The sequence below is a fragment of the Rattus rattus genome, chromosome 13, assembly GCF_011064425.1.
Source record: "Rattus rattus isolate New Zealand chromosome 13, Rrattus_CSIRO_v1, whole genome shotgun sequence".
NCBI lineage: Eukaryota > Metazoa > Chordata > Mammalia > Rodentia > Muridae > Rattus > Rattus rattus.
The window spans coordinates 61,613,324-61,626,489 of record NC_046166.1 but is presented as its reverse complement, the minus strand read 5'-3'; the positions used below and the strand labels follow the sequence as shown (position 1 = coordinate 61,626,489).

At 43.1% G+C, this 13,166-nt stretch overlaps 1 protein-coding gene across 1 annotated transcript in view; it reads right to left on the bottom strand.

The window, feature by feature from the left end:
- Adam32 (ADAM metallopeptidase domain 32) overlaps positions 1 to 13,166 on the bottom strand; it is a 99,859-nt gene that overhangs the window by 155 nt on the left and 86,538 nt on the right. The window contains exons 18-21 of the mRNA XM_032919035.1: positions 12,601 to 12,697; positions 11,178 to 11,334; positions 7,280 to 7,318; positions 1,777 to 1,815 (exon numbers count right to left, since the gene is read on the bottom strand). Coding sequence (XP_032774926.1) covers positions 1,777 to 1,815; positions 7,280 to 7,318; positions 11,178 to 11,334; positions 12,601 to 12,697 — 332 coding nt within the window. The remainder of the gene's footprint in view (positions 1 to 1,776; positions 1,816 to 7,279; positions 7,319 to 11,177; positions 11,335 to 12,600; positions 12,698 to 13,166) is intronic.

Below are 13,166 nucleotides of genomic sequence, written 5' to 3'. Positions count from 1 at the left end.
TTCAAACACAGCCCCACTCAAAGTACAGGAGGGGCTGCTAAGAGCAAGCAGGACGCTCGCTCCCGTGCCAGCGACCGGCGGAGTTTCCGAAACAAACCTTAGGACTTTGCATGCTCGTTACCTTGTTTAGGCCGCTAGTAATTGACTCGTACTCATTTCCTGGCATTTTTTTATTTTGAATCCGAAATACTTATAACGGAAAAACATTCACACATTCCATGTTTTTCAGAGATATTTATAATATGTTAATGTATCTACTTTTGAATTTTAAATTTTTTTTCATTTTTCCATACCTTCCTGCCTTTCTTGCTATAAACCATGCTCTAAACCTTCATTTATTCCGTTGAAACTGGCTCTCACGTAGTCCTGGATGACCTCGAACTCACTGAGTAGCTGAGGATGACTGTGAATCTCTGGTCCTCCCAGCTTCCACCTCGCAAGTGTTGAGATTACAGACATTTGGCGCCATGAACAGCCAAATGGCTTTTGTGTTTTATTTTTACTATTAAAATATAATCACACAGTTCCCCCTCAGTCTCTTTCCTTTCTTCCACTCCAACCATGCCAAGCCCCCTTGTGTCCTCCTCCAATCCCTGGCCTCCTCTTCTTGAATTACTGTTGTTACACATATGTGAGTAAGTGTATAAGCGTAACCTGCTAAGTCCATTCAGGGTTGTGTGCACGCACATATATTAGGTAACCTTATGCTTAAGAGAAGGTTGGGACCATGTATCTAACTTTTTGGAGATAGGGGGCGGGGGGGGGATAAGAGAGAGAGAGAGAGAGAGAGAGAGAGAGAGAGAGAGAGAGAGAGAGAGAGACTGACTGACTTAGACTAAACTGACTTCTAACTCCTGATCTCCCCATTTCCTCTTCCCAAATGCACGAGTTAACAGTGGTTCTCAACCTGTGGGTCCCCACCCCTACGGGAACTCAAACAGCCTTTTCACAAAGGTCAAATATCAGATACCTTGCATGCCAGATATTTACATTATGATTTATAACAGTAGCAAAACTGCAGTTATAAAGTAGCAATGACAATAGTTTTATAGTCGGGGGTCACCACAGCATGAAAGGTGTACAGCCTCGGGAAGGTTGAGAACTGCTGGGTTGCAGGCGTACACGCTCACACCTGGGAACTTTCTGACCCTTAAAACCCCAGGGACTATAGCACCGCCTCCAGTGCCTTACAGACAAAATGATCTATCCTAATTTGGTGTCATAAACCAATATATGTGTCCTTGGATCTTACTAGGCTCAGTTCCTCACCTCCATTGTAAGGACAAGAGCAAGTCCCAGGACACTTAAGAGTATTTCTAAGCTGAATGAGATGTAAATTATTTATATATTCATTAGCAGCAGCAACCTTAGGTTTGCATATTCATTAGGAATGGCAACATAGTAACCGTAGGGAGTTCGTTTATTGGTCTAATATTTTAGCCTCTCATTGACTAATCAATGCTCAGAAAGTAACCAACTGTGAACTATTAATGCCACTTTAAGTGTATTTTTTTTTCTTTATTGACTTGAGTATTTCTTATTTACATTTCGATTGTTATTCCCTTTCCCGGTTTCCAGGCCAACATCCCCCTAGCCCCTCCCCCTCCCCTTCTCTATGGGTGTTCCCCTCCCCATCCTCTCCCCATTTACACCCTCCCCCCAACAATCACATTTACTTGGGGTTCAGTCTTAGCAGGACCAAGAGCTTCCCCTTCCACTGGTGCTCTTACTAGGCTATTTTAAGTGTATTTTAAGAAGTTTTCCTAACACACTTACCTGCTCGTAGGTGATCCACTGCTTGCCTCGGATTTTGATCTAAATAAATAAGAAATCACCCTATTAGATTTACCGGGTACAATCTGTATGGTTCTTACTGTACTCGCTTCCTCTTTCCCTTCAAAGTTGTAAAAAGGGGAAAGTGGCAAATTTCTACTTTTATATCATTATACCAAAAGTTAGAATCGTGAGTCTCTTCCACTTTACTGCCACCAGACTGTATCTTTTTAATCCAACAAGTGAAATGGTGAGGAGAAAGGAGAGAGCATGGCTGGAGAGCCCCAGAGAGAACAGCACACACACACACACCCACACACACACACACAGAGGCCTATGACACAGGGATTCTGTCTGGCCATTTCTATCCCAGCTTCCGTTCTTACTCCTCTACATCGCCTACTATTCTGAGCAAGAAAGATCCCATTGACTGCTACCTGTTTTCTTCTTAAACCAGAGGGTGTACGTATATCTCGGGTCACGTACACCCATTAAAAAACAGAAATCCCATGGTGTGCTTAATTAAACTCTTTCATTCACTCAGTTGTTCATATTTCAGACAGTTGCAATCCAAGCTGAGTGGCATCTGCCTGTGTGTGTCCCTGCAAAAAGGCTTCCCAATGTTCAAATTGTGAGTTCATTTTTCCACCTAGTGATCTAATCTTTTGTAACCAGTATTGTGCCTACATATCACAAGAGTAGGCAATCAAATAAGGTTCAGCCAACCAAAGAAAGGTCCGTTAACTAATACTCATCTCTAGATTGACAAACATTAGTGTTTGTTTGGATGATTTTATCAACTGTGGCTACTCAAGAAACCATACTGAAAAATTATTTCTAAACTAATATTTTTCATCCTTAGTTTATAACATATTTACTTATAGAAAATACTTCCTAAATGTTTATTTGATGATTTGTGGTTTAATAGTGTACTCTGGTATGGATCTAAATAAAAATTAAAACGGTATCCAAAAGTATCAGTGAATTGATGCACTCTGAGAATGTAGAACAGGCCATGCATTCTGTAGCCAAGTTAACTCTAAACACTTAAATGTGTGAGTAGCATGCCTGCTCACCAACAAACATGTGATTATAACACAGACAGCAAATCTTCAGTTCTGCACGGTACTGTTCATACTCCTTTGAGTATAGTGACCTGCACAGTACAGGAATGCGGTGACCTGCACGGTTATAGGAATGTGGTGACAGCAGAGACCTTTGTTTCTCATCACACCCAAACACCACAAAATATAAATTTGACTCTGGGTTGCTAAGCCGTGCCCTTTAGATTCTAAGTCAGTGATTCTCACCCTTCCTAGTGCTGCGACCCTGGAATATAGTTCCTCATGCTGTGGTGACAACACTACCCCCCCCCCCAAACGCACCATTATTTTGTAGCTACTTCATTACTGTAATTTTGCTGCTGTTATGAGTCGTAATGTAAATATCTGATACATAGGATATCTGATATGCGACCCCAAACTGGTCACAACCCAGGGCTGGAGAGCTGCTGCTCTACTGGCTTTGTACATGAATTGTCGCACATATACTAAATTTACATTGACTTCAGAGAAGCCTAGTAGACTGAAGGAAAATTCCTGCCTTCCATTCCACACCAGAATTCTAGACAAACCCCACATATTCTCTATTTGTGACTTCTAGCTCCCATTGCGTATGCTACTGTATAACCCGGAAGCTACTTCAGGAACCAGGCGTGTAGAAAGGGGCCGAGTGGCCTTGTGGGAAGGAGCTCTAGAGAGGGCGATGGCATGATACAGGGTTTACGAGTGGGATAAATGGGAAAAACGATGAGTAGGGGAGCTCTCTAACTTGGGGTTCAATTACACATAGTGTGTGTGTGTGTGTGTATGTGTGTGTGTGTGTGTGTGTGTGTGCGCGCGCGCACGCGCGCGTACGTGTCTTAGCAAGGGTTTCCACTGCTGTGTGAAACACCATGATCAAAAGCAACTTGGGGAGCAGAGGGTATATCTGGCTTACGCTTCGACATCACTATTCATCCTCAAAGGAACTGAAACAGGGCAGGAACCTGGAGGCAGAGGCTGAGGCAGAGGCCACTGAGGGAGCCTGCTCATTGGCTTGATTCATTCACGTGGCTTGTTCAACTCGCTTTCTCCTAGTGCCCAGGACCACCAGCCCAGGAGTGATGCGACCTGGTATCAGCCAGCACGATATGGATGGATGGATATATACTTTAAATGAAGGTATGGCAAGTGGGGCGATTTAAGGGTCCCCACGATTCCCAGACTACCTACCTAGCAAAGCCCCCAGAGTACCAGGCACCAGAAAATTCTCAAGTTGTCATTCAGGGGAGTTTGAGAGACCCCAGAACACTAGACGTTATCACTATTGTGCTTTGTTGGAAGGTAAGTCCCTGCGGGTGAAGATGCCACATAATTGAGACACAAGACTTGGAAGAATTGAGCTAGAGGTGGCATGGCAGCCTCCTCTGTGGGGAGCAGCTCTCCTCGTATTGGAAGGTGCTGGGCATGCTTCCAGGACAGGGCGGCTTCACTAGCCTCACCTGGCTGTAAAGCCAATGGACTACAGCACTGACTAGACCAGCAGGATACCCACTGAACCCCCAAACTTAAAAAAAAAAATTTTAGGCCCCAGTGAATTCACTATGGATTTCTATCAGACCTCTAATGAAAAGACCACTACTCAGATTATTTATTACACGAACCAGAAAGCAAAGGAATGCTTTCAACCATTTTACCCATCCGGGATTAGCGTGACACCAAAACTCAGATAAAGACAAACAACAACAAAAAGAAAAGTATAGCATTGCTGATATCCCTTACAAATACAGATGCAAGATTTCTCAAAAGTATAGTTGCAAACCTAATGAAGACTGCATGAAAATGATCGCTCATCATGACCAAGAGAGTCTGAAGCTGCTGTATGAAAAAGTAGTGCATATGGTTGAAGATACAGGTACAGGCAAGAACATCCTGAGTAAAAGTGCAAACGTACGTAAAATAAAACCAATGGGTGGCAAATGAGATGGTAGGACACTCAAAAGGCTTCTGTACAGCAAAGGAAACTGCTGTACAGAAAGTGAAGAGGCAGCCCACTAAATAGGAGAAAGATCTTTTACAAAAAGCAAAAAACACAGAAAGAAAAAATACTCTGAAAGCTAAACATCAAGAAAAGCAACCAACCAATCAAAAATTTGGCATGGGTATGAGCAGAGAATTCTCAAAAGAAGTGTAAATTGCTGATAAACACTTCTAGAACTGTTCAACATCATTCAGATGCAAATTAACACAACTTTGAGATAACCACTTCACCCCAGTCAGAATGTCCATCATCAAGAAAACAAATAACAACAAATGCTGGTGAAGAACTGGGGAAAGGGGAACACTTAGGCTGGGGTAGGAGTGTAACCAGAGACAACCGCCATGGGAATCAATGTGGAGGTTCCCAAAATTATAGAAAGAGACCTATCACTTGTCCCAACTGTACCATTCCTAGGCATATGCCCCAAGGACTATATCTTACTACAGACATACTTGCTCATCCATATTCACTGCCACTTTACTCACAGCAGCCAGAAAATGGGATCATCCCAGATGTCCATCAGCAGATAAATGGATATGGAAAATGGGGCACACACACCAAATGGGTTTACACTCTTCTGTGCCTTAGCCACTGTTCCATTGCTGTGAATTCACCGTGACTAAGACAACCTTATCCACGGAATCATTTAATTGACACTTGCCTACAGTTTCAGGGATTTAGTCCATTACCATCATGGAAGGAAGCATGAAGCACCAGGTGTGGTGCTGAAGAAGTAGCTACGAGCTTCATGTTGATTCCCAGGCAGAAAGGTGGGAGGGGAGAGACCAGACCTGGCGTGACCTTTTGACATCTCAAATCCCACCCCCAAGTAACACACTTTCTCTAACAAGGCCACACCTCCTAATCCTTCTAAACAATTCCATGGTTCCAATAGTTCACTGATGACTAAGCAGTCAAATATATGACTCTACAGGAACCATTTGTATTCAAACCACCACCTTCTATAAGAAAAGAAAATTATAATTTTTTTCTAGTAAATGAATGGAACAGGGTGGGTGGGGGAGTATATTGAGTGAAGTATCCCAGACCCCAAAAGATAAATACTGCACGCTTTCTCTGTCCTCTGTGAATCCTACCTCCGAGTCTCTAAAACTTCCGGTTAACTTTTATTAAAACCAGAAACCTAGAAAGGGCCTACTTCAATGGGAGATTTCTCAAGGGAGGAGAGATGACGTAGCATAGGTGACATCAAAACAGATAACTGGTACTTGAGGCTTGGAAAGTTTAAGCAGGGTTGCAGATTAGAAGGTGAGGTGGAGAAGAGAGATTGAAAAAAAAAATAAAGGGTGTATGAAAGTCATAAACTTACTACTTTGTAAACTAAACAATATAAATTAAGGAGAGAAGGCCTTGGGTTATTAAACAAAAACCCCCAGTGTCCGGTGAGATACATACTTCCTTAACGGTTGTTGGCCAGAGACACCAAGTGGCCTCCGAAAGACTGCAGGATATTGCCATTCGACTAGGTTCCCACCAGAACTAAGCGATGAGATCCTATTACTAAAGACACCACACATCTTGGTTGCTAGGTATAAAGAAACCAAAATGTAACTGAGCTGGAAGCTTTCACAGTGCCAGAAGGTGCTATTCAGGCTCCTGTGAACCTTACCAACCAGAGGATGAGTGCCACAGGCAAGGCAAGCCCACTGGAGCAATAGTGGTAAGACCGTTAGGAGCGTAACCAACTGCTCTCTGCTTGCATTTGAGACCTGTTCCACCAATGTCAATCATACCTGCAAGCATATACCTAGTCCAAACAGAAAAGTGTGGTGAGGAGAATCTTAGGCCCCTGGGATCAAACTTCCCAATGTTTAGCTCCATTGTCGTGGTGCCAAGCTGACTTCTAAATGCTTTCTTTTTTATTGAACCCATGGATACACATTACTCCTGGCCTTGATCGAAGACGTCCCTCATTGTGATGAACAATGGTGAATGCAGAAACACATGACTGTTCAAACTCCCGAGAAAGTGACAACTGAGTGTGTGGCCCTAAACAAAACATGTACATAACCTCTCCTGAACCCAGGGGCCATCTGTTGGAGTAACCATGATAGGGAGAGTGGCATTGGCTTGTTTACCCAAGCAGCATGCTAATGGCCCAGGCTGGATGAGGCCTAAATATTAAACACTATTATTCCTTATGCGTTAGGCTTCAGCTCTGTTGTACTTGGCATTTTATTCCTTAGGCTTCTGCAGGCAGGGGTTGGGGGGAGTAGACTTCCAATGAACCCAGAATAAATGAAGGGCTTACTGGAAGCAAAACTACTAAAATTTATTTGTCTCTTTTTTTTTTTCAAAGCACTGCCTTACCAGCTGAAACTCAAGAGGTATAAAATTAAATAATGGCTCATAATCAAATCATGGATCTTTTTCAACCTCTTCACGCCACCTTTAATGCACTTACCTGCTGTTGTACGTTTGAGTGTTGTCTTCTGATTTGCTTCTAGGAAGAAATAGAAAATTTCATGTTAATTAGTAGGAAAAAATTAAAACTCTTGACAACAATTGTGAATAAAAATTGGACTACCATATAAGCAGTATTATCTTTTTTTTTAACAAGACCAATTACCAATAAATAATACACAATGGGATCTGCATGAAGATGAGAATGACCTTTGTAACGGTAATTGACATGGAGTACAGGTCCTTTTGTGAGGTAGGCAAGTCCTCTGCCAAGGAGCTATGCCTTCAGCCTCGCAAATTACACGTCCATCTTTTCACACGCCTCAGCCACAAAAACTCCAGCTGCTTCAAGTAGTGCTTTAAGAACCTAAAATTCCTGAGTTTGATTTTTACTTATCCCTACAGTCCTTTCAATGTGTGTGTATGCGCATAAGCATGTGTGTTTGCATGTTTGTGTGCATTTGTGTGTGATTGCATGAGTTCGTGTATGTTTGTGTGCATGTATGCATCTGTGTATGTGTGTATGTGCACACACATGTTGCATGTGTAAGAGAACTGGAAGGGTGGGAGTGCCAGGGAAGCAAGTTGGCTTCACCCAAGAAAATCAGACAGGAAAGATGCCCAGAGAGAGTTTCTGAGACCTGTGCCAAGCCAGTACTAATCCCCAGCCCTCTGGTGTCTACTCTACACACAGAACACAGAACACCACACACATGAGGGCAGCTCCTTAGCCAGAGTAAACATATTTACTCAGAACGGATACATGAGAGTTTCCATTTGCTCACACGGGAACACTGAATAATTGGTGCTCTCACAACTCAGGGGGACAGTCGCATTAGAATCATTAAAGGTCAGTACTTGTTGTTGGGGACTATATCGGCGCCGTGGAACAATGGCTGAGAACCATTCTGCTGCACTTGAGAATGCGGCTCTGTTGGCCATATAAAGCTTAACTAAAACTAAGCGTCTTTCTACTTGTAAACCTTAAAACTACGGAGTACGCAGAAGGAACCTTTGTGAACTCAGGTTGGGCTCTCTTTCCTATGTACAGAACCCAAATCATGGCCTATAAGAAAGCAAGTTTCCCACCGAACTTTCTCTAGCTTGACATTTGTACGTTCTGAACGGGAGAGGTAGAAGGCAGAAGTCCTGGACAGGGGAAACACGTTTGCAAATTAAACACATGATGAAGAGCTTACACTTGGAAAGCAATGAAGAATACCAGATGAAAGACAGCCTGCTTCACAAATGGACCAACGAGAAATAACTGAACAACAAAAGGGCAAATACCCTCACTAAGAGGGGTGTAGGCTCTGAACGGCCATTTCTCCGAGGATGTCGAGATAATAAACTAACGTGGCAATTTCTACATCGTTAGTTCTGAGAAGTATTCGAATGGAACCACATGCAGCGACTGTGTATGCTAGGATGCGGCGAGGAAGCCACACCTCCTGGCAAGGGACCAGACTAAGAAGGGCTCACTGGAGGCTGGGAGTCGAGATGCAGATGCTGACTTCAGTAGGAGTCTCGCTCTTCCATTAGAAGGTAAACAAGTGCTACCATCTCACCCAGCAATTCTACTCCAGGAAATGAACCGAGACAACCGACATGCATGCTCACACAAAGACCGGGACGTCCACAGCAGCTTTAGTCAATTTAGCTACAAGTTGTAAAGGACGTGAGTATCCGCCAATCCGTGAAGGAAAGACCAAACAACCGATATAAGATTGTGAATGAGGGGGGTCAAATAATGGTGGTAAGTGATACAAGCCACATAAAAATAAAGACTTACTATGTATTTCCATTTATACAATAACCTAGACCATGGAAAATAGCTTCTTTACAGAGGGATACAGGAGAAAGTTTGCCGTGTGAAGAAGTGATTTACAAAGATCCCAGTACTTTTCTAGGGCTATCTTGTAAAGGGAAGATCAAGAAAACATTAAAAATAAGAACATTTAGGTGTAGTGACATATACTCCATCAATTCTAGCACTCATGAGACTGAGGCGGGCAGATCTCTTGGGCAAATGGATGGAACTAGAAAATATCATCCTGAGTGAGGCAAACCAATCAAAAAAGAACACATGTGATATGTACTCACTGATAAGTGGATATTAGCCCAAAAGCTATAATTACCCAAGATACAATTCACAGACCACATGAAGCCCAGGAAGAAGGAAGACCAAAGTGTGGATGTTTCAGTCCTTCTTAGAAGGGGGAACAAAATACTCACAGGAGGAAATATGGAGACAAAGTATGGAGCAGAGACTGAAGCAAAGGCCATCTAGAGACTGCCCCACCTAAGGATCCAGCCCATATACATACAGCCACCAAACCCAGACACTATTGCGGATGCCAAGAAGTGCATGCTGACAGGAGTCTGACATAGCTCTCTCCTGAGAGGCTCTGCCAGAGCCTGACAAACACAGAGACAGATGCTCACAGCCAATCATTGGACTGAGAATGGGGTCCCAGTGAAGGAGTTAAGAGAAAGGACTGAAGGAGCTGAAGGGGTTTGCAACCCCATAGGAAGAGCAACAACATCAACCAACCAGACACCCCAGAGCTCCCAGGGACTAACCACCAACCAAAGACAACACATGGAGTGGCCTGTGGCTCCAGCTGCATATGCAGCAAAGGATGGGCCTTGTCTGGCGTCAGTGAAAGAAGAGGCCCTTGGTCCTGTGAAGGCTCAATCCCCCAATGTAGGGGAATGCCGGGGCAGGAAGGTGGCAGGAAGTTGCTGGGTAGGTGGGGGAGCACCCTCATAGAAGCATGGGGAGGAGAGATGGGATAGGAAGTTTCTGGAGGGGAAACCAGGAAAGGGGATAACATTTGAAATGTAAATGAAGAAAATATCCAATAAAAGAAATAAAAGAGAATGCCTAAAGCCTCCACTGAAACAAGAACAACTTATATTCACCGAGCTGGGCATGATGGGGTAGTGTATACCTACAGCACTAGCACCCAGGAAATGAAAGCAGAAAGGTTAAGGTTGTGAAGCCATCCAGAGCTGTATGTCAAAGTCTTGTTGAGAGAGAACAACTCTAACAACAAACCCAGTAAACTTGAAGCACACAAAAATCAGTTCCAATGCCATATTCATCCTCTAAAGAAAAAAATTTTGTGAAAACAATCTCACCTGTACGATAAAGTCTCTAGGAATAAACTTAACCAAGGATCTACACAACACTCAAAGTTATAGACGAATGATGGGGAAAGTTGAGGACACGGATAAAGCAGGAAGCTATATCTTGATTTGTGGGTTAGAAAAACCACTTCTGTTACAATGGCCACGTCTGGAGAGATGGCCCAACAATTAAGAGCAGTGCCCGTTCTTCAAAAGACCTGGGTTTGATTCCCAGCACCCACATGGCAGGTCACAACTGTCGTAACACAGACAAAAAATAAACTCTCATGGCATTTTTCACAAAATCAAAAGCAACCACCCTAACATGCAGAGAGAACCACCAAAGACTTCAGATCATGCAATCCCAAGTCAAACGGATAACACTAAAGGCATTCATGACACTTCCTGAGTTTCTAGTACATGGTGTATGGTTTTTTTTTGTTGTTGTTGTTGTTTGTTTTTTTAAGAAAAAAAAAAGGTACACATAAACCAATGGAATAGACTACAGAAGAAAACCCACATGAGTAAGCAAGTTTTGTTTTGCTTTGTTTTTTTAAAGCATACAGTGGGGGTGAGTAACAGTGTCCCAGGGCAGAGACAGGAAGGTGGCTGGATTAGCACGCAGTGGCTGTAGTGAGTTAGCCACACGCCCAAACCCATCATCCTTGAGACATCGCTCGCTATGAGTCTTTGCAAAGGCCTCCCGAAATTAGATGGAATGCAGATAGAGTGCCCAGAGGCTTAGGGGAAGGCAAAGCTCAATTTACTCGCTGCTCACGGATTCCTCCTCCTTGAAGCGATACTTTTTCAAGCCTTTCCACCCTGTGCCTAGGACGACTGCTATCGTGAGGATAATTAAGACAATGTACAAACTTAAGAGCCACTTCTTCTCACGGTTCCTAGAAGCTCCTTCCATGGGCAGACCTAAAAATAAAAGGTATGTGAACTGTTAGATGGCCTAATTTACTTTCAAGTTGTGACAAGTATATTAAAATGATTTCTTTTGGGTTCCCCCGCCCCCGCGCCCTTTGTCAATTAGGTAACAAGGAAAACTTAAGTATTGTACTGCAGCATTTGAAACTTTACCTTAGATCCACCCCAAAACATGGAAACAGTATTTCAGAGGTTTCCAGGCTACACCATCTGGTGATTACAGTAAAGCCCCCCTTGTCATCCCGTGAGTGCTTGAAATCCAGTGATCTCAAGTGCAGGTTGCTTATGGTTAAGACTACCCCAACTTGAACTCGTTACAGGATTCTCAACAGAACTTCACTCCGCTTATACGGCACTTCCTTTGTAGGTAACAGATTATTATCTTCCTACCTTAGGACTGTGCTAATATACACCAAACTGTGGTACTACTTTAAAGGGCGGGAGATTAAAAACTGAAAGGCTCGGTGCCGACTCTAATTTCATCACCTGTTGGCAGTGGCTACCAAGCCTGTCATGTCAGACCCGAGAAAGGTCAAGAAGAAAGGTGTGAACTTGGGTGGGTGGGAAAATGGGGAGAGTCTTGGAGGCACTAGGGGAAGGGAAACTATAATCAGAACACACTGTCTGGAAATAAAAACCATTTTCAATCATAAAACAGTGAGTTCCAGGACTATTTTTCGAGTCTAACAGGTGTATGAATGACAGGAAGCAAAGGCTGCTATGGTGGCGCTTCTGTTATCATTTCTGAAGGTGAAGCCATCTCTTTCTGGAAACCTACAGACTGGAAGCCAAAACTTACCCATGTCGTTTCCCCTGGAGGGAAAACATGGCGGTTGTACCTGAGACAGTAAACACTGCCTAGGAACAGAGTTACTGCACAATTTGTAAATGTGGGGAAAGCAGGAGAGGAACTCCCCCAATGACAGAGACATCAGAACAAAGAAAAGAAAGAGAGAGAGAGAGAGAGAGAGAGAGAGAGAGAGAGAGAGAGAGAGGAACAAACGAAGGAAGGAGAAAAAGAAAAAGAAAAAGAAAAAGGAAAAAGCAGACAGCCCAAGGCACCCTGCTGGCCTCACGCACATGTGACAGAAATGGTGAACAGAGTTAATGATATTTGGTCCCATTATTTGATGCCTAATTGCCTTTGATTCCAAATATTATTAGCCTCTCCAAGTAGAAAAATGTGGCTTTCTTTGAATGAAAACAAGTGATCTTTGAACTTTTTCTCAATTGCTATTTACAGGCATAGATACTTGCCTTGCCTGCCAGACCAAGATGAGTATCCTTCCTTAGATGTACAGGTGGGAGGTTGAAAGCCCTCAGAACAATGGCAGCCACCGCGGGAAGTGCACACCTAGGATTAGTTTGAAATGTGTAAATGATTTTTTTTCCCTCAGTATGAAATTATGCGCTAGGTCATAACACTTGCTTTTTTATCTTAGTCAAGAATGAGCGAGTTCATTTTGATCTAAAGAGAGAATCCCACCGTGTGAATATTTGGTTTCTTAGGCTAAAACTTCACACATCAAATTTAGAAATATTTAAAAACTAAAACATGAGACTTACACTTGTACCAAGAAACTGTAGTGAATTCAAATGTTTACCTTTAAATTTAGAAAGCAGTTTCAGACACATACATCATCTCTAAGCCTAGCGGTGTACTGCAGGCTATAGGGCAGATCTCAGCATACATCTCTTCCCTTGTCCAGATTCAGTGACTTCCTGTTGACTGCTTCAGCCATTGGCCACCACAAGGAAAGATCTAAACCTACCCCAGGCTGACTGTGAGTCGTTCACTAGCAGTGGAATGATTTTCATGTAAC